The sequence below is a fragment of the Phyllostomus discolor genome, chromosome 4 (assembly GCF_004126475.2).
Source record: "Phyllostomus discolor isolate MPI-MPIP mPhyDis1 chromosome 4, mPhyDis1.pri.v3, whole genome shotgun sequence".
Taxonomy (NCBI): domain Eukaryota; kingdom Metazoa; phylum Chordata; class Mammalia; order Chiroptera; family Phyllostomidae; genus Phyllostomus; species Phyllostomus discolor.
Window position 1 is genome coordinate 104,754,618 of NC_040906.2, and position 25,625 is coordinate 104,780,242.

Here is a 25,625-nt window from a genome sequence, read left to right on the forward strand (position 1 = left end):
CGGGTGGACGTCTCTTTTGTCACTGTAGGGCCTGACTTACACTCCGCCCAGTCTCGGAAGACGTCACTGTTCCGCGCCGGAAGTCTGTTTTCTTGGTCTTTCCCTCAACACCTTCCCCTTCTTCGGCCCCACAAGATCCCGGGTCATGAGCCGGAAGAGGCTGCACCTGGTCCCGGAGACTTTGGGACTGAAGAGGCGGCGGGAACCAGGGCATGCAGAAGGAGATCCTTTGAGGGGCGAGGCAGGTAACCGTGACAACCGGGAAGTCTGCACGAGCGGCCTCGCCTCCCCTCACCCTAGATGTTGGGAGGACGGCACCCCCATAAGCGTCCCCCCGCTCTAGTTCACGTCCCAGTAACCAGGCCTCTCCGCCCAGGATCGGCACGCGCGGCAGTCGCGGAGCTGGTGCGGCTGTTCCCCCGAGGTCTGTTCGAAGATGCGCTGCCGCCCATCGCGCTCAGGAGCCAGGTGTACAGCCTTGTGCCCGACCGGACTGCGGCTGACCGGCAGCTGGTGAGGGGCGTCGGAGCCACGGACCGAAGCAGTACTCAGTCTCTCGTTCCGCCAGCCATCCTGCCATTCAGCAAGCCTAGTTCTTTTGGGGCAAGACACTGCAGTGCCAGGGAGAATGCTACAGACTCTGTTAAAAGACGCGCAGGCAGTGGGGAGCATGACGCAATGGGAGCATGAAGTTGGGGGAGGCTGCAGTGCTGGGAGTGCAGGCAGACGTCAAATTACAATAGGCCTTGAGCGTCAGTGTTGTTTCTGCTTTACACCGAAGACAATGATCTTAGAGCATGTTAAACAGGAGAGGGAGCGGTGTGTTGCGTGGTTTGGAGGTAGTGAGATGAGGCAGGGGGATCAATTCGAAGAAACTGTCTCTGAGAACTGGTGAAGGCCTAAATTAGGGCAGTGTAGCAGGAAGGGAGAAGGTTGGGTGAGGGATGTAGGAAGTGGCAAGAGGGAGGAATCCAAGATAGCTCAAGATTTTATGCCGGACATAGTGAGAGGTTGGTTGGTGGAGTGAATAGAGAAGCACATTGATTTGTTGGGCAAAAATTATGTTCTTAATTTTGTGCAAGTTGGGTTGGAGGTGCTTGTGGAGCGTCCAAAAACAAATGTGTAGTAGACAGTTGCATGTGAAAGTTTTTGGAGAAAATGTTTTGGAGAGAAGGTTTTGGGAGAGCTTTGGAGAGAATTCTGGACCCATGATTTAGAATTGGAAGTTATTGAGAAGTGAGAGGTGGTTCAAAGTCTGTGGATGTGAGTGAGATCGGATTGGAAGAGTGAGTAGAGGGGTGATTTTTAACCTTTTTGCATACTTCAGTAGATAATGAAAGCAGTATCTTTCTTTACCGAAAAATGCATACACGCCATGTATATACAAGGTACATGCACAATTTGGGAGGAAGGTGTGCAACAGATATTCTGAGGCCCATGGTTAAGGACTTCAGGTTTATAGTGAAAGATTATAGGGCCAGACCCACAGTGCTGAGATATTCCAATACTTAAGGCAGTATTTCTCAGAGTATGTCCTGGGTTCTATATCAGAATTATTTGGGCTGCTTCTTAAAAAATGCTCAGGGTAGTGAATTAAGGTCTCTTGGGGTAGGACCTGGTAATCTACATTTTGAACTACTGCCCCAAGTGATTCTTAATGTGCCTTAAAATTTGAGATCCACTGATGTAAGGGGAAAGCAGAGGAAAAGGAGTCTGGGAAAGAGGCTGAGAAGGAATGGCTAGAGTAAGGGTAACCCAGGAAGAGGCCTATTGTGAAAGTAGAGATTTTCAACAAAGTGGGGTATTTGGTGCTTTTAAACCCATGATTCAGGGCAGTGATCTGTGAAGAGGTCAAGAAAAATAATATCCCAAATCTGTCCATTGGGTTTAGCGGGTAGAAGGTTAATATGGCAACCTGTCGGAAAGAAGAGGGAAGAATGGGAAGATGGAAACAAACTCCAGTCTCATAAGGAAGCAAGTCAGGTGGAAGCACTCTCATATATATAGTATTTGTTATTTTTAATCTAATCAACTGGTGTTAGCCTGAATTTTTTAAAAAAACTTTAAAAGTTGGCACAAAAGAAAATATAAACATGTACACACACACAATTTAAAGAATGTTTACAGACCATATACCCATTTAACCACCACCCAAGTTAGACTGTAGAACACTGCCAACATCCGACATATATCGCTCTCTGTTCAAAATGCCTTATGTCCCTGGAAGGTGACTGCTGTCCTGACTGGTATGACAGTTGTTCCTTATGTGTTTATCCATGAACAGCGTAACTCAGTTTTACCCACTTTTGAACTCATTATAAACAAAATCATACTGAGTGTATTTATTTATATCTTGTTTCTTTTTTAATGTATTTTATTGATTATGCTATTATAGTTTTCCCATTTTCTCCTCTTCACTCCCCTCCACCCCCTCCCACCGACATTCCCCTCCTTTAGTTCATGTCCATGTGTCATAAGTTCTTTAGCTTCTACATTTTCTATACTATTCTTACCCTCCCCTATTTTCTACCTACCATCTATGCTACTTATTCTCTGTACCTTTCCCCCCTCTCTCCTCCTCTCACTCCTTTGTTGCTAACTCTCCATGTGATCTCCATTTCTCTGGGTCTGTTCCTGTTCTAGTTGTTTGCTTAGTTTGTTTTCATTGTTTTAGGTGTGGTTGTTAATAATTGCGAGTTTGCTGTCGTTTTACTGTACATGCTTTTTATTTTCTTTTTCTTAGATAAGTCCCTTTAACATTTCATATAATAAGGGCTTGGTGATGATGAACTCCTTTAACTTGACCTTATCTGAGAAGCACTTTATCTGCTCTTCCATTCTAAATGAAAGCTTTGCTGGATACAGCAATCTTGGATGTAGGTCCTTGCCTTTCATGACTTCAAATATTTCTTTCCAGCCCCTTCTTGCCTGTAAATTTTCTTTTGAGAAGTCAGCTGATAGTCTTATGGGCACTCCTTTGTAGGTAACTGTCCCCTTATCTCTTGCTGCTTCTAGGATTCTTTCCTTCATTTTAATCTTGGGTAATGTAATGATGGTGTGCCTTGATGTGTTCCTCCTTGGGTCCAACTTCTTTGGGACTTTTTGAGCTTCCTGGACTTCCCAGAAGTCTATTTCCTTTACCAGATTAGGGAAGTTCTCCTTTATTATTTGTTCAAATAACTTTTCCACTTGTTGCTCTTCCTCTTCTCTTTCTGGTACCCCAATAATTCAGATGTTGGAATGTTTAAAGATGTCCTGGAGGTTCCTAAGCCTCCTCATTTTTTTGAATTTTTGTTTCTTCCTTCTTTTCTGTTTGGTTGTTTCTTCCTTCTCGTCCACTCCATTGATCCGAATCCCATTTTCCTTCCCATCACTATTGGTTCCCTGTACATTTTCCTTTATTTCACTTAGTGTAGCCTTCATTTGTTCATCTAATTTGTGACCAATTCAACCAATTCTATGAGCATCCTGATCACCAGTGCTTTGAACTGTGCATCTGATAGGTTGGCGATCTCTTCGTCACTTAGTTGTATTTTTTCTGGAGCTTGGATCTGTTCTTTGGTTTGGGCCATTTTTTTTTTTGTCTTGTTGCACCTGTTACGTAGTTAGGGGTGGAGCCTTAGGTGTTCGCCCAAGCAGGGCAACCCAGTAGCTGTGTTGTGATGCTGTATGTGGGGGAGGGTCCGAGAGGGAACAATGGCGCTTGCTCCACTCTCTGCTGAATTTCAGTTACTTCCATTGCTTCCCCTAAGCAAACTGGGCCCTTCTGGTGCTGATTCCCATGTGGGTGGGTTTGTGTATGTCCTAGGACCCTGTGGGTCTCTTCAATGAACTCTCCTGTGAGGCTGGGAGTCTCTCCCTGCACCTCAATCCCCACAGGTGTTCAGTCGGTGTTTTGAGGCTTTATTTCCCTGCACTGGAGCCCTGGGTTGCACAGTCCATCGCGCTCCCCAGTTTCTCCTGGTTTATCTGTGCGAGAATGTGGGACCACCCGATTCCGCCAGCCGTCTTGCATGCTGTCCACGATCTGCCACCTCTCTGGGTCCACCAGCTGCTGCTTCTGGCACCTGAGGTGTGCCAGCCACCGCTTTTTTTTTGCCCCAACCCCTCTCTACCATGCTGCCTAACTCCACCCCTCCTACCAGTCTAGATGAATGTGTCTGCTTTAATTCCTTGGTTGTCGGACTTCATACAGTTCAATTTCCTGTCAGTACTGGTTGCTATTTTGTTTCTAAATTTTTGTTGTCCTTATTTTTGTTGTGGGAGGAGGCACAGTGTGTCTACCTATGCCTCCATCTTGGCCGGAAGTCTATATCTATTTTATTAGGTGAATATTTTTGAGATTCTTCCAAATTGTTGCCTGTAGCTGTAGTTAGTTCATTTTCATAGATTTCCATTTTGCAGACCTATCCATTTTGTTCATTCACTTGGAAAAATTGTATTTTTCTAGGAATTTGTTGATTTCACCTAAACTTTCAAATTCATTGGCATAAAGTTTGGAGTCTCTTTTTATTGTTTGTAGAATAATAGATTTCTCCTCCCTTTTTCTTGGTCAGTCACACCAGTGACTTATCAACATTACTAGTCTCTCAATATTAATAGCTTTATTGCTCTCTTGTTTGCATGTTTTCTGTTTCATTAATCTGTTTCCCCTCTACTGTTGGGTTTATTTTACTTTCCTTTTTCATGAATTTTTATCCTTTCTCTCTCTCTCTCTTATCTTCACCCGAGGGCATTTTTTCATTGTTTTTAGAGAGAGAGGGAGGGAGAGAGAGAGAGAAACACTGATGTGAGAGAGAAACATTGATTGGTTGCCTCTTGTATGCACCTTGACCAGGGATCTTATGCACCCTGACCAGGAATCAAACCTACAATGCAGGTACGTGCCCTGACTGGGAATCGAACCTGCAATCCTTCAGTTATGGGATGACGCTCTAACCAGCCGACCACACCAGCCATGGCTATTTCCCTCCCTCCCTCCCTCCCTCTCTCTCTCTCTCTCTCTCTCTCTCTCTCTCTCTCTCTCTTTCTCTCTCTCAATTCTTACCTGGGGATTATTTTTTTTAAATTTTATTTTAGAGAAAGGAAGGGAGGGGGATGGAGAAAGAGCGAGAAGGAAATCCAGAGAAATATCCACGTGAGAAAGAAATATTAAGCAGTTGCCTGCTGTACACACCCCGACTGGGGATTGAATCCACAATCTAGGTGTGTGCCCTGACTAGGAGTTGAACCCTCAACCTTTTGGTGTAGGGGACGATGCTCCAACCAGTTCACCCACCCAGCCAGGGCAGGGCTCTTTTCTCTTCTAATAGATAAATGCAGGGCAGCTGTAGTTTTTCACTAAATATTGAGATTTATCTGTCTCCCCAAGTTTTGGTATATATTTTCATTATGATTCATTTTAAAATGTCTTCTAATTTGGTTCGTGATTTGTTTTCTTTTATTCATTGGGTTGGTTAGTAATGTATGTCTTAATGTCTAAACATTTTCTTATTACTTTGTTGTTACTGATTTCTGGCATAAATGATATTGTGGCCAGAGAACATATGATTTCAGTCCTTTGAAACTTATTGAGACTTGCTTCGTCTTTTGTGGTCAGTTTTGTTAAATATTGTACGTATATTTGAGAAGAATAGTTATATTCAGTTATTAATTTCTTAGTAATGTGTTACTGTTGAAGTCTTCTGGCTCCTCACTGATTATTTTGTCTGTTGTTCTATGAGTTAATGGAATTGGATTAATGCACTGTCCTGGTTGTGGGTGTGTTATACATTGTACCTTCTCTCTGTGTCCTTTAAGTCTCTTAGTCTCTTGTCTGCATTTTCTGTCTTCTGACTGTCTTTACTATAGTGTGGTTAATTATTTTGATCTGTCTTGCAGATTAGTAGCTTTTTATTTAGCTGTGTCTTAATTCATTAAACCCATCCATTGAGTCCTTAATTGCACTTTCCAGTTCTAGAATTTCTATGTGGATTTTTAAAATATGTTGTTTTTTTTAGGTAATTTAAAAAGAAGATTCTATTTATTTTAGAGGGAAAGGGAGGGAGAAAGAGAGGGAGAGAAACATTAATGTGTGGTTGCTTCTTATATGCCCCCCACTGGGGACCTGGCCTGCAACCCACCCATGTGCCCTGACTGGGAATGGAACCTGGGACCCTTTGGTTTGCAGGCCACCACTCAATCCACTGAACCACACCAGCCAGGGCTATTATGTCAATTTTTATAATTTCCTGCTGAAAAACTCTATCTTGGCTTTTATTTATTTCAGCATTATGAACATAGGGGCTTTTTAAAATATTTTTTTTATTTATTGATGAGAAAGAGAGAGAGAAAGCAAGAAAACGTGTTTGTTGCTTTCAGTTACTTATGCATTCACTGGTTGCTTCTTGTATGTGCCCTCACTGGAGATTGAACTCACAACCCTGGCATTTCAGGACAATGCCCTAACCAACTAAGCTACCCAGCCAGAGCTTTAATAGTCTGTTTTTGATAATTTCTTGATAACATGCCTTGTGGGGTCTGTTTTTGTTGTCTGTTTCTTTTGAATTTGTTTCCTTGTGTGTCCAGTTATTTCTGACTGCGCTGGACAGAGTTGCCTAAATCATCACATGTCTTCCACATTCCAATTACTTCTATGAATTCTTTTGTTCACTTATTATTTTGTGAGCTCTTTGATGCTTAACAATTTAAAAAATACTATTTTATCCAGCATTTTAATTAATTTTCAGCAGGTAGGTTGGTTCTTGCTGTATTCCTAGTTGATTTTTATTTGTTTTAAACCTTTTATCTTGTATTCCTCTCCACTTTCCTCTACCCCAAGTCTGGACTGTTAATTCCTTAAGGCCAGGGCTTGTGTCTTAATCACTGTTTTATCTTTAGTGTCAGGCAAATGAGTGGTCTTAGAAAATGCGTACTGATAGTTCGACACTACAGATGAGGTGGGTGGGTGACCAGTTGGGAAAGACTCTGGTGATTCTTCTGATTCACTCCCCACAGCTTTTCCTTTACTTAGAGAAAAACTTCCCAATGTGGGCCAGGCGCGCAGAGTCTAGTGGAACATCTCACCCTGATACTTTTCCTTCCATTCCCATCTTTCTGGAGACAGAAGGAACTTCAGGAACAGGGGGAGATCAGAGTCGTCCAGCTAGGCTTCGACCTGGATGCCCATGGGATCATTCTCACCGAGGACTACAAGACCAGGGTGCGTGCGACTGTGTGTGTCACGGGGCGTGGGGTGGGCCGGCAGGAGACTGGGGAAAGGAAGTAAAAAGAAAAGAGGCCGTTCTCCCACTCCACAGCTCACAGAGGGCACAGGACAGGGCTCTGCTAAATAGTAATATGAGGGAGGAGGGGGAGGAAAGGTATGAAAGCTGGAAGGAACTCAGCAGAAGGGAATCTGCCTCCCACCTGCAGGTAAATGTCCTGGGAAGGAGGCCACTGGGGGGTGGGGGAGGGGCCACACCAATCTCTCATCTCTGGTTCCAGGTCCTCAAGACCTGCAGTGGGCGATCATATGCTGGGGCTGTGCAGAAGTTTCTGGCTTCGGTGCTTCCAGCCTGTAGGGACCTTAGCTTCCAGCAGGACCAAATGACGCAGACCTTTGGCTTCACAGACACAGAGATCACGTGAGACTTGGGGACTTGGGGAACCAATCAAATCGGGTATCTGGCACCTCCCTGCCTCCTCCCATCCAGCCTTGTCCTTTTCCTTTTGCTAAACCTGCCCAAAAGGTTTACTTTCTTTTTTTTAATTTTAGTAAAATGATCTAAATTTTTATTACTCCCCCCAGGTAAGACACCTGTCTTACCTAGGGCCTTGGAAAGAGCCCTAGGATTAAAATTCAGGCCATCTGGGTGGCTAATCAGACGCATCTAGAGGCCTGTAGGGACCACAAATGCCTGATGTGAATCTTGCTGATATTAAGAACAGGAGTGGTAGGAGCTAAAGCACTCACTTTCAAAAGAACAACAACCAGGCGTGGGTGAGATGAAATTATCAGTGCAGGGCTGATATCAATGTCCCTGGCTCGGGCTCCCTGTTTCGTAACCCACAGTGCATGTGAAGGCGTTTTCTGAATTTCTCAGTGGATGTGGGAGGAGCTGTGGTGAAGTATGCGTAGTCAGTGGGAGGAGCACAGAAAAAAGACCCTTGTTTCTGGTGGGACTGAGGGTGTCAGGGCTTGTGGTCAGGGAAGGCTTCTGAGAGCAGTTTTAGGGAACTAGCAGTGGGTAAAGAGTGGGGGAAGGGCAGTTGGGCAGGTGAATGGGATCGGAGAACTGCTGGGTGGGGTGGGGTATCTGTTATCCGGTCCCTTTGCCGGGTTGCTTGTGTTTCTGAAGACAGAGTCCAAACATAAGCAGACAGGGAGGAGAGAGGATTCTCAGAGCCAAGGCCTCATCTTTCCTGGCTTCCCACCTGCTTAGGCAGCTGGTGAACGCTGGAATCTTCACCGTCCGAGATGCTGGGAGTTGGTGGCTGGCTGTTCCTGGAGCTGGGAGATTCATTAAGTATTTTGTTAAAGGTATCCTGTCTGCAACTCCAGCCCTCAGCCCCTCAAAAACACCTTTCAGTCGCTTCTCTGGCCTGCAGGCCTTACTCTGCACTCCTGTGCCATCTCTCCTCCAGGGCGCCAGGCTGTCCTTGGCATGATCCGGAAGGCCAAGTACCGGGAGCTACTCCTTTCAGAGCTCCTGGGCCGGCGGGTGCCTGCCTCGGTGAAACTGGGTCTCGCCTACCACGTGCATGACCTCATTGGGGCCCAGCTGGTGGACTGGTGAGTCTTGCCTCCAGCTTCTAGCAGTTGGCAGAGCAATGACCCAAAGCGTAGTTGGGTTTCCTCCCCACTGTTGCTTTCCTCACTAGGGAAGCCCAGCTCTTCTCTCCCCTGGAACCCGGGAACATCCCTGGCCAAGGTCTGAGTTCTCCCCAGACCTTGGGCCTACGCATCTGGATCCCACCGTGTCTTTCTCTTGTGCAGTGTCTCCACCACTTCTGGAACCCTCCTGCGCCTGCCGGAGACGTGAGGATTCCACTCATCGTGGCAGACCTCCCTGCAGTGGAGCAAGAGGGGCCCGGGAGTGTTGCCCAGTGGTGGCCGAGACAGGGTCACCTTGCAAAGCTTGGGGCTAGGACCGTGAGTTTTGGACTCAAGAGTGTGATGTCAGACGTGACTGCTGCTGTTAACCTGGGCTCGGAGCCAGTCGTGGGGTCTGGGTGGTGCTGCTCTGCCCTTCCGTGGAAGTGGAGTCAGAAGACGTGCCAAGGCCATGGCCGCTGCCTTTCGTGCTGCTGTTAACTGTCCCGGGCTAGGAAGGTGGGGTTTCCGAGGAGGCTGGTGGGGGAGGGCAGGGTTCTCTTCCCTACATGCTGGGTTGAAGCTGCCAAATAAAGTGTTTCTGATGGTGCTGTTTCCTGGGTGTCTTGTGTAATGTGCTGTGTGTTTCTTGTTTTGGGGTAGAGGTAAGGCCACACTTGGGCCTAACCTGTGCCTCATTGTTCGGAGGGGAAAAGGGGTGTTGAGGTCAGTTTTCCCTGTGGGGTGGTGAGGGTGTGCCTGATCTAAAGCACAGAGTTTCTGTCGGGGCCTGCAAAGAGCAAAGGCCTGATGTAGTGCAGTTTTTGTGGGTCATGGAAGAGGCCAGTGTCTCCTCCCATTGTGGTGTTAGGGCCAGGACAAGGAGCCTCATTTCTCCAGCTGTGCGCTGTGCCCTCCGATACTGAGCACGTTCGAGCAGTCACCCAGGTATGCCCCGTAGGGGTGCCCAGGGTACGGGGATGAGATGGGTTAACAGGGAGGGCATGACTCTGGGCTGTGATTTCCTGATTCCCCCAGAGACCCAGGTGGCTGGGGGTGTCCACCCCCAACACTGGGCTTGGGGCCAGTTGCATTTCTGGGCTGTCATGTGGTTTCCCGGCTTGGCTGGGCTGGGGGAGGAGCAAGGTCCAGACTCAACCCTGCTTCAAACACGAGGCTGACCAGAAAGGAGCAGACAGACAGACGTGTTTGATCCCTCTTGGGTCTTCCAGCCATGAGGCTCCTCTGGGGGCTGATCTGGGCGTCCAGCTTCTTCGCCTTCTCTCTGCAGAAGCCCAGGTGCTGGAGGCAGGGGGCCAGGGTTGCAGAGTCGGGGTAGGGGTGGAAGAGGGGAGGCCGACTGCTGACCCCGACCTCTCCCCAGGTTGCTCCTGTTCTCTCCTTCCGTGGTTCACCTGGGGGTCCCCCTGTCGGTGGGGCTGCAGCTCCAGGATGCCCCCCCAGGACAGGAAGTAAAAGGGACAGTGTTCCTGAGAAACCCGAACAATCTTGCTGTCTCCTGCTCCCCGAAGGTGGACTTTATCCTCACCTCAGAAAAAGACTTTATTCTCCTCAGCCTCCAGGTAGTTGGATGCCACTCCCTCCTGCTGTTCTTAGCGCCTCCCACTCTGTCCCCTCTGTCTTCCGTGTCTGTCTTCTCGCTGGCCTCCCTCCCTGTCGCTCCTTTCAGGCAAAGGTCTCCTTCCCTGTTTCTGTCTCAGCCTCTCTGGCTTTCTCCTTCTGCTCTGTCTCTGACCCACTTCCTTTCCCTCCCCTTTTCCTGACAGACATCCCCAAAAGGTGCTGAGAGCTGTGGCCTCCACAGCCTCCTCGGAGGCCCCCAGGTCCAGCTCGTGGCCCAGTCACCATGGCTGAGGAGCACTCTGTTGAAAGGGATAGACATTCAGGGCATCAACCTTCTCTTCTCCTCTCGCCGGGGGCACCTTTTCCTGCAGACCGACCAGCCCATTTACAACCCTGGCCAGCGGGGTGAGTCTCAGCCCCAGGGCCTCGGCCTTGAACTCCCTCATATCTCCTTCCGTGAGACAATCTGAAAGTGCGCTGCACGGGAAGGCTGCCTCGCAAACGTTTATTCTCCCCTCACTCCCTGCCCATGTGGACTGCTGCTTACCTCTCACCCTCCACTCCCAGTTCGATACCGGGTCTTTGCCCTGGACCAAAAGATGCGCCCATCCACGGACACCCTCACGGTCACTGTGGAGGTGAGTCCCTGACCTCTGACCTTCCTGATTAGCTGGGGCCACTGATCTGACCTCCCAGCCATGACACTTTTCCTCCCATTGCAGAACTCTCATGGCCTCCGTGTGCGGAAGAAGCAGGTGTATGCTCCCACATCCATCTTCCAGGATGACTTTGTGATCCCGGACATCTCAGAGTGAGCTCTCGCCTCAGCTGCCCCACCCCATTCCTGGTTCCCCTGCTCTGTCCTCCAACACACAGAGTCAGACCCCAGCTCCCTGGGCCTCCGGTTTACCCCATAGTCCTTTTGCAGGGAGCTGGGCTGCTGGCTGTCCCAGGCCCTCTTGCACAAGTAGGCTGAGTCCCTCCCTTGTCCATCCTCAGGCCAGGGACTTGGAAGATCTCAGCCCGATTCTCAGATGGCCTGGAATCCAACAGCAGCACCCAGTTTGAGGTGAAGAAATATGGTGAGAGCTGGAGATGTGAGGGCCAAGCAGCTCCTTTCCTGCAGGGAGTAAGGGCTGAAGGAGAGGTGGTGGGAACAGGGCCGGAGCAGGGAAATACGGGTGCCACCGCCCTGAGGGGTCGGGGGAGTCATTAAAGGGCCCTTCCACTAGAGCCTGACTCGCCTACCTCTTTGCCCTGGGTCAGTCCTTCCTAACTTTGAGGTGAAGATCATCCCTGGAAAGCCCTACATCCTGACAGCACCTGGCATTCTTGATGAAATCCAGTTAGACATCCAGGCCAGGTAACTCCGGGCCCTGCTCCCAGGGCTCCCCATTCAGTGTGAACATGCCACTTCCCTCCCTCATCCACCGCTGCCCCCCATTCCATCGTTCGCCCCAGCCCCCCGCCCAGCCTGCGCCCAATCTCTCTGCGGCTGCAGGTACATCTACGGGAAGCCAGTGCAGGGGGTGGCATATGTGCGCTTTGGACTCCTGGGTGAGAACGGTGACAAGACTTTCCTTCGGGGACTGGAGAATCAGACCAGGGTAGGAAGGAGGGTAGGAGGGGTGAGGGTGAGGGGAGGGGTGTGAGGGTGAGGGGAGGGGAGGACACGAGGTGGGAGACTCAGGTATCAACCCAGGCTCTGCTTTCTTGTTTGCCCCAGCTGGTAGAGGGCCAGTGTCACATCTCCCTCTCGAAGGCTGAGGTTCAGGATGCCCTGGAGAAGCTTAACATTCTTCTGACCGACCTCCCAGGGCTGCGCCTCTACGTGGCAGCAGCCATCATTGAGTCTCCAGGTGGGCAGCTTTGCCTGATGATGTCCCCAGGCCCTGGCCTCTGACCTCTGAGCCGACTCTGTTCCCCAGCACTGACACCACCCCTTACCTTTCTTACCGTCCTCTGAGACCCACAGGCACGGAAGACCCAGGAGACTGTCTCTCTCTGCCTGTGCTTCTGGGTGGTTTCTGGGGAAGCAGCACTTTCCCCCGTCTCAGTTTATTTTTTTTCCCACCCATCTGTCCATCCATCCACCTGTCCTTCCATCCATTCACCCAGCAGATACATGTTATGCTCCATCTGTGTGCTGGGTCCTATGTGGCTCAGCAAACATAGAGATAAATGGGAGACTGCCTGCGCCCTGAGGAGCTCACTGTCTTGTGGGCAGGAAACCTTCGAACTGCTTCCCTCTGCTCCGCTGCCCCTCTTCCTGGGTCCCCCCTCCACCCCTCTGCTTCATGTCTTGCAGGGGGAGAGATGGAGGAGGCAGAGCTCACGTCCTGGCGTTTTGTGTCATCTCCCTTCTCCTTGGATCTTAGCCATACCAAGCGACACCTTGTGCCTGGGGCCCAGTTCTTGCTGCAGGTTTCTTCTGCAAGGGCAGGGGGTTGGGGGGAGTGTGGTCGTCAGGAGGGCCCGAGGCCTTTCTGACCACAGTTTGACCTGCCCCTCCCTGCCCACCTAGGCCCTGGTCCGGGACATGTCAGGCTCGCCTGTCTCCAGCATTCCTGTCAAAGTTTCTGCCACATTGTTCACTGGTTCTGCTTCTCCTACAATACAACAGTTTCAGCAACACACAAATGGGAGAGGCCAAGTCCTCATGTCCATTTCTGTCCCTCAGACCACCTCAGAAATGCAGCTCTTGGTAGGACTCTGACCCGCAGGAGAGCCCGGGGAGGGAAGGAAGGGCAGGCTGGGCTCCTGAGCACCCATGGCCCTGCGGCCCCCACCCCACCCTCCCTCCAGGTGTCTGCAGGCTCTCCGCACCCAGCTACAGCCAAGCTCACCGTGCAAGCCCCACCCTCAGGAAGCCCTGGGTTTCTGTCCATTGAACGGCTGGATCCTCAATCCCCGCGAGTTGGGGACACGCTCCACCTGAACCTACAAGCTGTGGGCATCAGTGGGGCCAGCTTCTCTCATTACTACTACATGGTGTGCATGAGCCGGGTTGTGGAGGAGGGCAGGGTGCAGGGAGCGGCTTGGGCAGGAGAGAGCCCTCTAGTGGGGAGTGGTTTCGGTGCTGGGGATGCGCAGTGAAGAGGGGACCACTCTTGTCCAGATCGTATCTCGGGGCCAGATCATGTCTGTGAGTCGAGAGCCCAGGACGGCCCTGACCTCGGTCTCTGTGCTTGTGGAGCACCACCTGGCACCCTCCTTCTACTTTGTGGCTTTCTACTACCACGGGGGCCTCCCAGTAGCCAACTCCCTGCGAGTGGACGTCCAGGCTGGAGCCTGTGAGGGCAAGGTAACCAACCCATCGGGAGAGATGGGGTGGTGAAGAGAAAAGAAAAGAAAAGAAACTCCCCCCACTCTGACTGCCCCACCTCCCTCCTCTGCCAGCTGGAGCTGAGCGTGGACAGTCGCAAGGACTATCGTCCTGGGGAGACCGTGAAGCTCTACCTGCACACTGATTCTCCGGCCCTGGTGGCACTGGGAGCTGTGGACATGGCTCTGTATGCTGTGGGTGGCAGAGCCCACAAGCCCCTTGACATGGGCAAGGTTTGTTAAGACTCCCCCCACCCTGTCCTCGTCCTCTAGGATGCATTCTCCCGCCGCCTGAGCCAGAGCCCGGCCCTGGACCTCACTCAGGCGGCCCCCAACTCCCCCCCGCCTCGCGCTGTGGGCCCTGCGGTCGGTTTCTCCACCGCCTGTCTCGCATGTTTGTCCATCCCCTGCCCTCTCACCCACAGCCAATCCTGCCCCTCAAGGCACTCATCTCTGCTCCATCCCTGCCTTTTCTTGCTAGGTCTTTGAAGTGATGAACAGCTATGACCTCGGCTGTGGGCCTGGGGGTGGGGACGATGCCATTCAGGTATTCGAGGCAGCTGGCCTGGCCTTTTCTGATGGAAGCAGATGGACTTCAGCCAGAAGGAGTGAGACCATAGGAGGAAGTGGGATGGATGGGGGGAAGGGAGGAGGGGCCTTAGGGGTAAGATAGGAGGAGGGGTAGGAAGCTCTGGGCCTGGGAGGGGGAGGGGGAGCAGGGAAGGGGAGCGGGGAGGGGAGGCGGCAGGCCACACACCCAAAGCTTGGCTGCTGTCCTGCTTTCTACCAGGTCTGAGCTGCCCCAAGGAGAAGAAAGCCCGGGAAAAGAGAAACGTGAACTTCCAGAAGGCGATTAATGAGAAGTGTGAGTTGTGGGCACCTGTGAAGCTCTCCACTTAGGCCCGGATGCCAGGAGGAGGGGTCTGCCTCTTGGCGCCTCTGCTTCCAAGGGAGCCAAGTTTACGGTGTTCAGGGCCAGGGATCCGGGCTCTGGTGTTGACAGCGAGTGGCAGGACACTCTCTCCACTGGCCACTCTGGAGTTCCTGGTTTCTCAGGGCGAGTCCTGTGTCTCTGGAGGTCAGGGTGGGGAGGAGGTGTGTCTCCCGTGCTTACCCCCGGCGGCCCTGCAGTGGGCCAGTACACTTCCCCAGGAGCCAGGCGCTGCTGCCAGGACGGGCTGACGCGGCTGCCCATGATCCGCTCCTGTGAGCAGCGAGCGGCCCGAGTGCCGCAGCCAGCCTGCCGGGAGCCCTTTCTGTCCTGCTGCCAGTTTGCAGAGAGCCTGCGCAAGAAGACTCGGGCCACGGGCCAGGTGGGCCTCGCCCGAGGTGAGCCGTGGTGGGGGGGTGCTGGGGGGGCAGGCTGGGCAACCTGGGAGGGCACAGGGACCCCTCCTCATCCCCCTGCACTGTGGTCCCCCAGCTCTGGAGATCCTGCAGGAGGAAGACCTGATGGATGAAGATGACATTCCTGTTCGCAGCTTCTTCCCGGAGAACTGGCTCTGGAGAGTGGCACCCGTGGACCGCTTCCTCCAGTGAGGGCGTGTGGTGGGCCTGGCCGGGTCCCTGGGCAGTGCCTGGGGCCAGCCCAGGCTGTGACGAGGCTTCTCACCTTTTTCCTACCACAGCATGCCACAGCTGCTGCCTGACTCTCTGACCACATGGGAGATCCATGCTGTGAGCCTGTCCAGAACAGCAGGTGAGGTTGCTGTGCTGGGCCTCCGGCCACCCCTCTTCCATCCCCCTCCATCCACCTCTCTTTTCTCTCACTGTAAGGAAGGGGGTGCAGACAGCGGGGGAAGTCTGCACTGCCCGCAGCAGGGAGGGGAGGTTACAGAGCAGGGCAGAGATGGGTCACCCCTGCCCCTTGTTAGTGGCGCCCTGTGGCCGTGATGCTCCTGGGCCTCTGATTCCCACCCCTTCCTCGTGCTCCTCCCCACGCAGGCCTGTGCGTGGCCACACCGGCCCAGCTCCGGGTGTTCCGAGAATTCCACCTGCACCTGCGCCTGCCCATCTCTGTTCGCCGCTTTGAGCAGTTCGAGCTGCGTCCCGTCCTCTACAACTACCTGGACCAAAACCTGACCGTGAGGCCCTGTGGGAGGGAGCCTGTGTGCCCGGGGGCCTGTGGAGCTGGGGGGGAGGGGTGAAGAGCCTAACCAGATGGGGACTCTGGCCATTCCCGTCTTCCTGCCCCAGGTGAGCGTCCATGTGTCTCCGGTGGATGGGCTGTGCCTGGCCGGGGGCGGAGGGCTGGCCCAGCAGGTGCTGGTGCCTGCACGCTCTGCCCGGCCTGTTGGCTTCTCTGTGGTGCCCACAGCGGCCGCTGCTGTGTCCCTGAAGGTGGTGGCTCGAGGGTCCTTGGAGTTCCCTATAGGGGACGCAGTGTCTAAGGTTCTACAAATTGAGGTGAATGGAGTACCCCGGAATTCAGACCCCCAGGCTCCCAGATTTACCCCCTGACCCCTGGCACCCTCTCTGCTGGCCAGGCCAGAGGCCCAGTACCCAAACCCAACACTTTGGTCAGTTTACCGCATCTACAGTTCTGATCCAGCTCTGTCTCTGAATCCACACTCCAAGCCCTGGGGCGCCTGCCTACGCTGGGAGGGGCGGCTGCAGTCCTGGGTGATCAGCAGTCTCTCAGAGCTCTGTTTCCCCCGAGACAGAAGGAAGGAGCCACCCACACAGAAGAGATGGTCTATGAACTCAACCCCCTGGGTGAGAGGCCCCAGCCCCCTGCCATCAGAGTTCTAAGGGGTGGTAGGTGGTGGGAGATATGGACGTCGGGACAGACTGACAATTTACCCCATCTTCCCAGACCACCGAGGTCGGGCCTTGGAAATTCCCGGCAACTCTGATCCCAATATTATCCCCGATGGTGATTTCAGCAGCCACGTCAGGGTCACAGGTGGGAGTGTCCCCCAGCTCCTTTCCAGTGGCCACCCTCAGATTCACGTGCAGCCTGTCTGACCCCACGGCCCCTGACCCGGGGTCTCCAGACCTGCTCTCTCCCCCTGACCACCTTCTCCCCCTCGACCACCTTCTCCCCTGTAGCCACAAATCCTTTGGACAGTCTGGGCTCTGGGGGGGCCTTGTCACCAGAAGGCCTGGCCTCCCTCCTGAAGCTTCCTACGGGCTGCGGGGAACAAACCATGGTCCTCTTGGCTCCGACACTGGCTGCTTCCCGCTACCTGGACCAGACAGAGCAGTGGAGCAGACTGCCCCCGGAGACCAAGGACCACGCCGTGGATCTTATCCAGAAAGGTTCTCGGTGCAGGGCAAGCAGGAGTGGGGGCGGGCAGTCAATGGAAGATGGGCAGCCCAGGCGGCTGGTGCGGGATGAGGGGGTGCCCGATGGGAACGGGGAGCGTGGCCATGGGCACACAGAGCAGCTGCCTTTCCTCTCCAAGGCTACATACGGATCCAGCAGTATCGGAAAACAGACGGTTCCTATGGGGCATGGTTACATCGGGAGAGCAGTACCTGGTGAGGTTGGGAAGAGTGGTTCTGGGTCTCCAAGAGGTGGCAGAGCTGCCAGGGGCAGGGCCAGGTTACAATGGGAGGGAGACTAACAAGGTCTCTCAGGGAGCAGGGCCGTGCTCCCTGGGGGGGCCAGTCCCTGTCCCCAGCTGTCACTCTCCCCCCCTAGGCTCACAGCCTTTGTGTTGAAGGTACTGAGTTTGGCCCAGAAAGAGGTGAGCGACTCACCTGAAAAGCTGCAGGAGACTGCCGAGTGGCTGCTGTCCCAGCAACAGGCTGATGGTTCATTCCAGGACCCCCATCCAGTTCTCCACAGGGGCATGCAGGTGCAGGCCAGGAGGCTGGGCCGAGGAGCGCGGGGGTGGGGGTGGGGGGTGGGGGCAGCTCTCCCGGCCCCTTACCCCTCCAGGCTGACATCTCCTTTCCTCCCGAACCAACCAGGGGGGCTTGGTAGGAAATGATGAGACTGTGGCCCTGACGGCCTTTGTGGTCATTGCCCTTCATCACGGGCTGGCCATCTTCCAGGACACGAATGCGGAGCTGAAGCAGCGAGTGGTAAGGGCACCCTCGCGCCTGCCTTTCACTGGCCCCCAGCTCTCGCCCTTTCTCCTCAGGAACCTAGGTGACCAGCTCACAGATCTTCCTCCCCACTTTCTTCTAGGAAACTTCCATCTCAAATGCAAACTCATTTTTGGGGGCGAAAGCAAGTGCCGGGCTTCTGGGTGCCCACGCAGCCGCAATCACAGCCTACGCGCTGACGCTGACCGAGGCCTCTGAGGGCCTGCAGGACGTGGCCCACAACAACCTCATGGCCATGGCCCAAGAGACAGGCGGTGAGAGTCGAGGGGGTTCTGGCATTGATCCTGGGGCTTGGGGGAGCTTGGGACCGCCAAGTGCGCCCAAAGGCAAAAACCAAACCAAGACCCCGAGAAGGAGTGAGGGCATCTGCAGGGGCGACGAGGGCAGAGCTGGACAAGCCTGACAGGAGCGCGAGGGGCCAGACGACCAGCGGCCTGTCCGTTCACCGGTGGGTCTCCCTGCCCTCCCAGACCACATGTACTGGGGCTCCGTCACCACCTCCCAGAGCAACGTCGTGTCGCCCACCCCGGCCCCTCGCAACCCGGCAGACCCTGTGCCCCAGGCCCCGGCCGTGTGGATTGAAACGACGGCGTACGGCCTGCTGCACCTGCTGCTCCGGGAGGGCAAGGCAGAGATGGCCGACCAGGCTGCAGCCTGGCTCATCCACCAGGGCAGCTTCCAAGGGGGATTCCGCAGTACCCAGGTAGGGGCTGCCCTGGGACTTCGGGGTGGGTGGTCCAGAGACCGAGCCTGAGTCCTGCTCCAACCTCCCCAGGACACGGTGATCGCCTTGGATGCGCTGTCCGCGTACTGGATCATGTCCCACACTGAGGAGGAGATGGGGCTCAATGTCACCCTCAGCTCCATGGGTCGCAATGGGCTTAGGTCCCACGTGCTGCAGCTGAACAGCCGCCAAAGTCAGGGGCTGCAGGAGGAGCTGCAGGTGAGCCACACCTTCGCCTGGGTTGCCATGACACCTGGGCCTACTCCAAGGGGCCAGAACTTCCCAGCACCCCCCCACCCACAGCACCCCTAGCAGCTGGCCCTGAGACCCTCGTGGAGAGACTCACTGGCTGTGCGGTCTGCAGTCGCTGAGCCTCCGGGCTTCGTTTTCCTCCTCTGAAAGTAGTGTGTGCCGAGTCTGCCCAGCAGTTCACTTCAGGAGGCTGAAGTGAAACCATGCACGTGAAGGCGTAAACGCTGTAGAGACATGAGGTGGGGAGAGGAGGGCTGGATTTTAGGAAGGAGGTAAGTTGGAACAACAAACAGCGCGTCCTCCCGTGCCCTTCTGACATCCTTTCCCTTTTCTGTTCCTGCAAGTTTTCCTTGGGCAGCAAGATTAATGTGAAGGTGGGAGGAAACAGCAAAGGAACCTTGAAGGTGAGAGCCCACAGTGGTGGGCACCCCGGCCAGCAGCGAGCAGCTGGGGTCTTGAGTGGGAGACCCGTGGGCAGAGCTCAGGGTCAGCAGGAGGGAGACGCCCCAGGGCTGGTCTGGCGTCCGCGGAGCTCTCCCTTCACTCCGGCCTCCGCCCTCCCGGAGCTCTTGTCGGTGCCCCCCCTCAGCGCTGCGCTTACACACCCAGCGCTCAGCCCCGGCCTCTCCGACGCTGGCCCTTCCTCCTCCTGTGTCCCCTTGGCCACCTCAGCCCCTTCCCCCAGCAGCCCAGCTGTCACTCTGGAGGCGTCTTAGTGCCCCTCCCTCCCTCCCGCGCCCCTCTTATGGCCCCAGTCACTGCTCCTCTGGTCCCCTGATGTCTGGGGCCCTCGTCACTTGTTCACTGATCTCAGGGCTGGAACAGTCTTGGGACTTCTCCCACCCCCACGTCTCACCCCTCGGAGTCCCCGTCCACAGTGCCGTGAAACTGACCTTCTGAGGACACTGGTCAGACCAACCTTCAGATTTGCCCACGCCACGCAGGGCCGGGTCCCTGCCCACCCCCCTGGCCAGACAGGTGTACCTGGCTTCTTGTCCCATGTGGCAAACTCATTCTCTCCCTTCAAGCCTTGGCCAAAAGCTTTCCTGAGCTTTCCTAGCAGCCTCTTCTGCATGGTGTACAGTGCTGGTTCTGAGGGCCGGCCCCTGCTGCCCCCCACCCCCCCACACTGTCTAGCCCAACTCTGGGCCATTCGAATGTGGGGACTGGTCAGGAAGGAGGGCGAGAAGGGGCCACAGGCTTCAAAGCCCTTAGCCCAGGGAGATGACCTTAGGTGTGGCTCTGGAGAGAGGCCTGTGGCCCCAGTTGTCCCGCGTTCTCTCCGTGCCCCTTGCTGAGCCAGGTCCTTCGTACCTACAATGTCCTGGACATGAAGAACACGACCTGCCAGGATCTTCAGATCGAGGTGACGGTCATGGGCCACGTCGAGTACACGTGTGAGTGTGGGGTCAGGGCCACGGGGCCTCTGGGGGCTGGTACCAGGGGCCTGGTCTCAATGCCCCTCCATGTAGTGGCAGCCAACGAGGACTACGAGGACTACGAGGACTATCGGGACTCAGGTTTCGCCAGAGATGACCCGGGGGCCCTTTCCCAGCCCGTGACACCCCTGCAGCTGTTTGAGGGGCGGAGGAGCCGCCGCAGAAGGGAGGCGCCCAAGGCGGACGAGGAGCAGGAGTCCAGAGTGCAGTACACTGTGTGCATCTGGTGAGGCTGGGGGGCGGGACCCAGCCAGGCGGCATCTGCCAGCGGGCGCAGGGGGAGCCCAGACCCAGGGGACGTCTCTCTGCAGGCGGAACGGCAAGGTGGGGCTGTCGGGCATGGCCATCGCGGACGTCACTCTCCTGAGCGGTTTCCACGCCCTTCGGGCTGACTTGGAGAAGGTGTGGCACATGCCCCAGGGGCCCGCTCCATCCCTGCTCCCTGCAGCCCCTCCAGCTGCGGAAGGGGGGGGGGGGTTGGGGGCGGGGGCCTGCCACGTGCAGGGCCCACGGCTGCCTCCCTGAGACCCTCTCCTTCTTTACAGCTGACTTCCCTCTCTGATCGTTACGTGAGTCACTTTGAGACCGAGGGGCCCCACGTCCTGCTGTACTTCGACTCGGTGAGCAGGGAGTGAGGGGCTGGGGCGTGGATGGTGCTGCTTACTGCGCACGCACTCTGAGGTTTCCAGGAGACGCTGCTGCAGCAGCGGCTCCTGGCTCCCAGGGAGAACCTGTTGGGAGAGGGAGGCTTGGCGAGGGAGCCGGCACCTGGCTGCAGAGTGGTGCCAGCAGGCGGCCAGGGGCCGAGCCCTGGTGTGGTTTGGGGGCCAGTGCCAGTCCGCAGGGGCAGCCTGAGAGAGTCTGTCATAAAGCTGAATTTATGCAACTGGAGGATTTGCTTTTGTTTTTCTTTTTATTGGCATTCCTAGTTTTTTATATTAAAGTATATTTTCTCTTATGAAGTGATGTTGGTCATAGATGAGTTGGTTTTGTCTTTGCACCTATTTGGCTAAAGAGTTATTGGAGCCAAAGAGGGCTCTGATGGCCCTCAAAAAATTTTGGACTGTTTACTATAATGTCTTGGAGAAAATGTGAAAAAGGCATGTGAACACAGTAATACCATCAGTCACGTATTTGTGGGTTGGGAAAGATGCCCCCCCTCCACCCCCAGTATGTAAAGAGGGGCCAGACCCTGTTGGCTGAGAAGCCAGGCAGGGAGTCTGGTTAAACACAGTGGGAAAGGTGGTGCCGACCGTGCAGAAGCTCAGCTGAGGAGGGAAGGTGGCAGGTGCCAGCCACACTGCACAGTGCGGGCGTGGGGAGAAGGAGCCAGGCCTTCACGTGTGGGGCAGGCCCCAGGGAATGGGCGTAGTGACAGCACCCACAGTGACAGGTTGCGGCAGATAAGGGAGGCCCTCATTGTATCAGTGACGAAGCGAGGCTCTCAGGAGGGTGAGTGGGTTGGAGGGCGGGCAGAGTGAATCTGAAGAATTTATATATCCTGCAAAAATCCTAATGCAAGAATGAAGCTCAGAGGTTTGTTTGGGAATCAACCTGGAGGGTTTGGTGAAAGCCGGGAGTGGCGGAGACATTCACAGGGGAGCGCAGGGGAAGAGCCAGGGCCAGGCCTGGACCCCTGGAAGGAAGACGAGAGGCTGTCAGAGGCAAGCGGGCCAGAAGCAGGGATGGTCCGGAAGCTGACCCTGAGTTTCGGGAAACTGTCCATGGTGGAACATTCTGCGGAGGCTCTTGGAGACAAGAGACCGGGATGAGGTCACCATCTGGGCAGTGAGGTCAGCAGAGACCTTGGGAGCAGTTTTTAGAGTTCTGGCAGCCAGCAGGCAACAAAAGGTGAAGGACACTGAAGATGAGACCAGCAGGAACCAGAGACAGGCCAAGGAAATGTAGCCCAGTGGCCCGCAGGGCCCAGGGAGTGGGTCCCTGACCCCCCTACTCCCCGTGCCAGGTCCCCACCTCTCGAGAATGTGTGGGCTTTGGAGCCGTGCAGGAGGTGGCCGTGGGGCTGGTGCAGCCCGCCAGTGCAGTCCTGTATGACTACTACAACCCGGGTGAGCACTGCGGACACGTGGGGGGTGGGGGGCATCAGAGCTGGGGCAGTAAAAGGTGACGGGGCTGTCCTGTGGCTCCAGAGGACTGGGAGACAGCGAGGGCGCTCGGGCCCTAACTGCCCTCTCTGCATTTCCCCAGAGCATAGGTGCTCTGTGTTTTACGGAGCGCCAGCTAAGAGCAAGCTCTTGTCCACGCTGTGCTCCGCGGACGTCTGCCAGTGTGCCGAGGGTGAGTCGGGGTCTGCGGGCCTGTGGGCGGGCTGGGGGGGCGCTTGCTGGGGCTGACCTTGTCTCACCTGGGTCCTGACCTCAGGCAAGTGCCCGCGACAGCGGCGTGCCCTGGAACGGGGGCTGGTGGAAGTAGATGGCTACAGGATGAAGTTCGCCTGCTACTACCCCCGCGTGGACTATGGTCAGTTTGCCCATTGGTCCTGAGGGTCTCTGGTCGTGCCCGCTCCTGTCGCAGGCCTGCGGGCGGCCTCTTTGCTCTGACACCAACTTGCAGCCCTGAGCCCCAGGGTGACACTCCTTCCTTTCCTTCCCCTAAACTCCCTCACAGGCTTCCAGGTTAAGGTTCTCCGAGAAGATTCCAGAGCTGCTTTCCGCCTCTTTGAGACCAGTATCATCCAAGTCCTGCACTTCTGTATGAAGGGGCGGGCCAGGGGTGTGGGCAGGGCGGGGTAGATAGAGGGCAGCTGAGGTCCAGGTTTGGGGCCTCGCTGCCTAATAGTAAAAATTCAGAAGAGTCTGAGCTTAGATCCCCTCAGCCTCTTCGAAGCCCTGGGTTTGTCATAAACGGGGAAGCAGCACCCTGCTGGGAGTGACAGGGCTCGGTGCGGGGGTGGGGGGGGTGTTGTCTGTAAAGTGCCTGGCCCCTGGCTGTCCCTGCCCCTCCTCCTCCCCTCTGACAGCTCTGGGCCTATCTGCCCACAGCCAAGGATGCCCAGGCCACTGCTGGTCAGACCCGAAACTTCCTGGTTCGAAACTCTTGCCGCCTTCACTTGGAACCTGGGAAGGAGTATTTGATCATGGGTCTGGACGGGACCACCAGTGACCTCAAGGGACAGTGAGTTCTCTGGGCCCCTGAGCCTCTTGCTATTCTCACACCTCATGAGGAAACGGATCCCCAGTGCTAGGCCCTGCCCCTCAGAAGCCAGGGACTGTGTGCTCTCCTCTTCTATCCGCCCATCCTCCTGACCACTGCTGCCTGTCCTTTGCCCCCACAGACCCCAATACCTGCTGGACTCGAACAGCTGGATTGAGGAGATGCCCTCGGAACGTTTGTGCCGGAGCACCCGCCAGCGGACAGCCTGTGCCCAGCTCCGGGACTTCCTGCAGGAGTATGGCACTCAGGGGTGCCAGGTGTGAGGGCTGCTTCCCTCCCCCAGGAGGAGCCTGGGCCTGGGAAAGACGACTCCTGGACTGGCCCCACGGCAGGGCCAGAGACCCAATAAAGGCCTTTGTCAGCAATATGGCTGTGTGTGTCTCCAGGACTGAGAGCAGTCCCCATTGTGCCTTCTGGGTCGGGGGTGCCCAGGCCAGGGTTTGTGCAATCTTAGGCCTTCAGAGCCTGGATGACCTTGGGTGCCTCACCCCTCCCGAATGGCTCACTGAGAGCTGAATCCATCACAGGATCCCCCGAGCAGACCTGTGACCCAGCAGCCTGCACCCTGAGGACCCAACGTCCACACCAAGGCCTGCCTTCCACCGTTCCAGAAGGGCACTCCACTGCCCCAGGTGGCCAGGTGTGACAGGCCCTTCGTCCCCAAGCAGGGCCTGCGCTCAGCTCACACCTGGCTCTTCTGCCTCAGGAGCCGCGCTATCTGGCCCACGTCTCCCGCTGGTCCTGGCGCCATTAGCGGCCCTGGGGGCTGTGGCTTTGGGCCGAGGCCTGGTCTGTTGAAAGCCTGTTGACCCTTGGCCTTGCCGTCGGCAGTGTTAGGAAACATGCCCAGAGTTTCGTAATTCCCAGATCAGATGTCCCTTCTTCCAGGTACTAATTTTAAGTAAGTCAAAAATTTGTCTTTGGTGTGTTTGTTAATACTCTGAAGAGAATGTTCTACTGGGGCAGACCTTCCTCACCTGTCTGCCTGGCTCCTCACCGTTTGGTGGTGGTACCCTTGAGTCTCAAGGGCTGACATAGAATTCCATCAAATCCATCCAGATAAATTTGCTGCGGCAGTCCAGAAGCCTGCCATTCAATCATCCAATAGAAATCTGTGGGGCTCTTACTCTATGCCCTATGCCAGGCACCCATCCTCTGAGAGGTGTGGGAGCACATAGTTGGGGCACCTGACCCAGTCTGAGGAAATGGGCAAAGGGGGCAGGGCAGTCTTCCTGGAAGAGGTGGCGTCTAAGTTGGGTTCTGAAGGCTGAGGACTTGGGCAAAGAGAGGGGGGTAGATGAAGGTGTTTGAAGCAGGAGAAAGAGACTATGAAAGGCCCGAGGCCAGGGTGGGACAGAGCACATTTGGGGGCCTCAGGCTGGACTTGGGATTTGGTGGGGGGGTATGGGAGAGATGGGGCTCAAGTCAATTTATGAAGAACTGTCCACAAACATGCCAGCTTTCCTGGTCACTCTCCTTTAGAATGGAGTCCCCTCCTATTCCACACAATTTGGAGAAGGTCCGACCTTCCCAGTGCTTCAGAGGCTTCCTGGGGCCGTGGTTTACACAGCCTTGTGCTCGCCCATCAGGTCTCACTCCCTAAAGCCAGCGCCATGCTGGTGGCATAAACCCATTTACGAGAGCCAGGGATTCCGCTGCAGCTGTGGCAAGACCTGGCCCGGGTCTGAGTGAGGCGGCAGCTGCTGCCCGACCACAGGAACCGCGGCCTGTGTCCTCTCCCAGCCCTGGGCATGGATCCAGGCAGAGCCTGAGCTCTGCCACTAGGGCCCCACAGTTCTCTCCAAGCTAGTGGGTGGGACAGCTGGGACCTCAACTCAGGCTCTCCAGGGCACGCGCATGGCTCTGGGCAAAGCTCTGAGGGGAGGGCCCTCCACCCCTCGGTTCTGGGGTCAGTTCACAGCCAGGAATGGGGAATTGGGGGATGGCATGGGCCTCAGGTTGCCTCCAAGCCTTTGACCCCCAGGAGGCCCTACCCTCTCACTGAGTCACACTCTTCTGGCATGGCCTCTCACCAAGACTCTCCTCTAAGCTCCCCAACTTCCACTTCGGCCATAAAATTGGTCCCTGATAGTCCTATTTGGTTTGGTGGGACCCCCACCTCTTATGGCTACAGCTCTCAGGATAGGGCTGGAGCCTTCACCCCAGCTGGGGCGATTAAGCTCCTTCCTGGGGACTTGGGAATGGCAGGAGGCATGTTGAACTGTGCTGGGAAGCCTCACTTGCCCCTGGGCTGGACATGTGGACTCTGACCCCAAAG

General features: G+C 55.2%; 2 protein-coding genes across 3 annotated transcripts; both read left to right on the plus strand.

The window, feature by feature from the left end:
• Positions 1-8: 8 nt before the first annotated feature.
• STK19 (serine/threonine kinase 19) lies at positions 9-9,412 on the plus strand. 2 transcript variants are annotated; one of them, XM_036023871.1, is made up of 7 exons: positions 9-245; positions 344-513; positions 7,106-7,201; positions 7,486-7,625; positions 8,424-8,521; positions 8,626-8,773; positions 8,978-9,412. In XM_036023871.1, exons 1-7 carry the CDS (start codon positions 146-148, stop codon positions 9,021-9,023), a joined length of 798 nt encoding a protein of 265 aa, XP_035879764.1. In that variant the 5' UTR covers positions 9-145; the 3' UTR covers positions 9,024-9,412. The 2 variants fall into 2 exon arrangements, with proteins under 2 accessions (XP_035879764.1, XP_028365506.1); XM_028509705.2 differs by having other exon boundaries at positions 377-513.
• Positions 9,413-9,933: 521 nt separating this feature from the next.
• Positions 9,934-23,712, plus strand: LOC114494413 (complement C4-A-like). Its single transcript, XM_028509513.2, has 41 exons — positions 9,934-10,093; positions 10,179-10,377; positions 10,582-10,783; positions 10,946-11,016; positions 11,101-11,189; positions 11,378-11,460; positions 11,645-11,741; positions 11,880-11,985; positions 12,105-12,237; positions 12,687-12,802; positions 12,903-13,082; positions 13,184-13,369; positions 13,497-13,682; positions 13,778-13,936; positions 14,184-14,310; positions 14,493-14,567; positions 14,834-15,031; positions 15,126-15,237; positions 15,331-15,401; positions 15,647-15,786; positions 15,899-16,108; positions 16,366-16,417; positions 16,518-16,607; positions 16,754-16,963; positions 17,110-17,185; positions 17,349-17,505; positions 17,621-17,734; positions 17,841-18,012; positions 18,229-18,461; positions 18,534-18,701; positions 19,079-19,138; positions 20,038-20,131; positions 20,207-20,399; positions 20,485-20,575; positions 20,719-20,793; positions 22,140-22,242; positions 22,382-22,471; positions 22,556-22,654; positions 22,802-22,885; positions 23,176-23,308; positions 23,469-23,712. The coding sequence occupies exons 1-41, from the start codon at positions 10,029-10,031 to the stop codon at positions 23,608-23,610; spliced, it is 5,241 nt and encodes a 1,746-aa protein (XP_028365314.1). The 5' UTR covers positions 9,934-10,028; the 3' UTR covers positions 23,611-23,712.
• Positions 23,713-25,625: the final 1,913 nt, after the last annotated feature.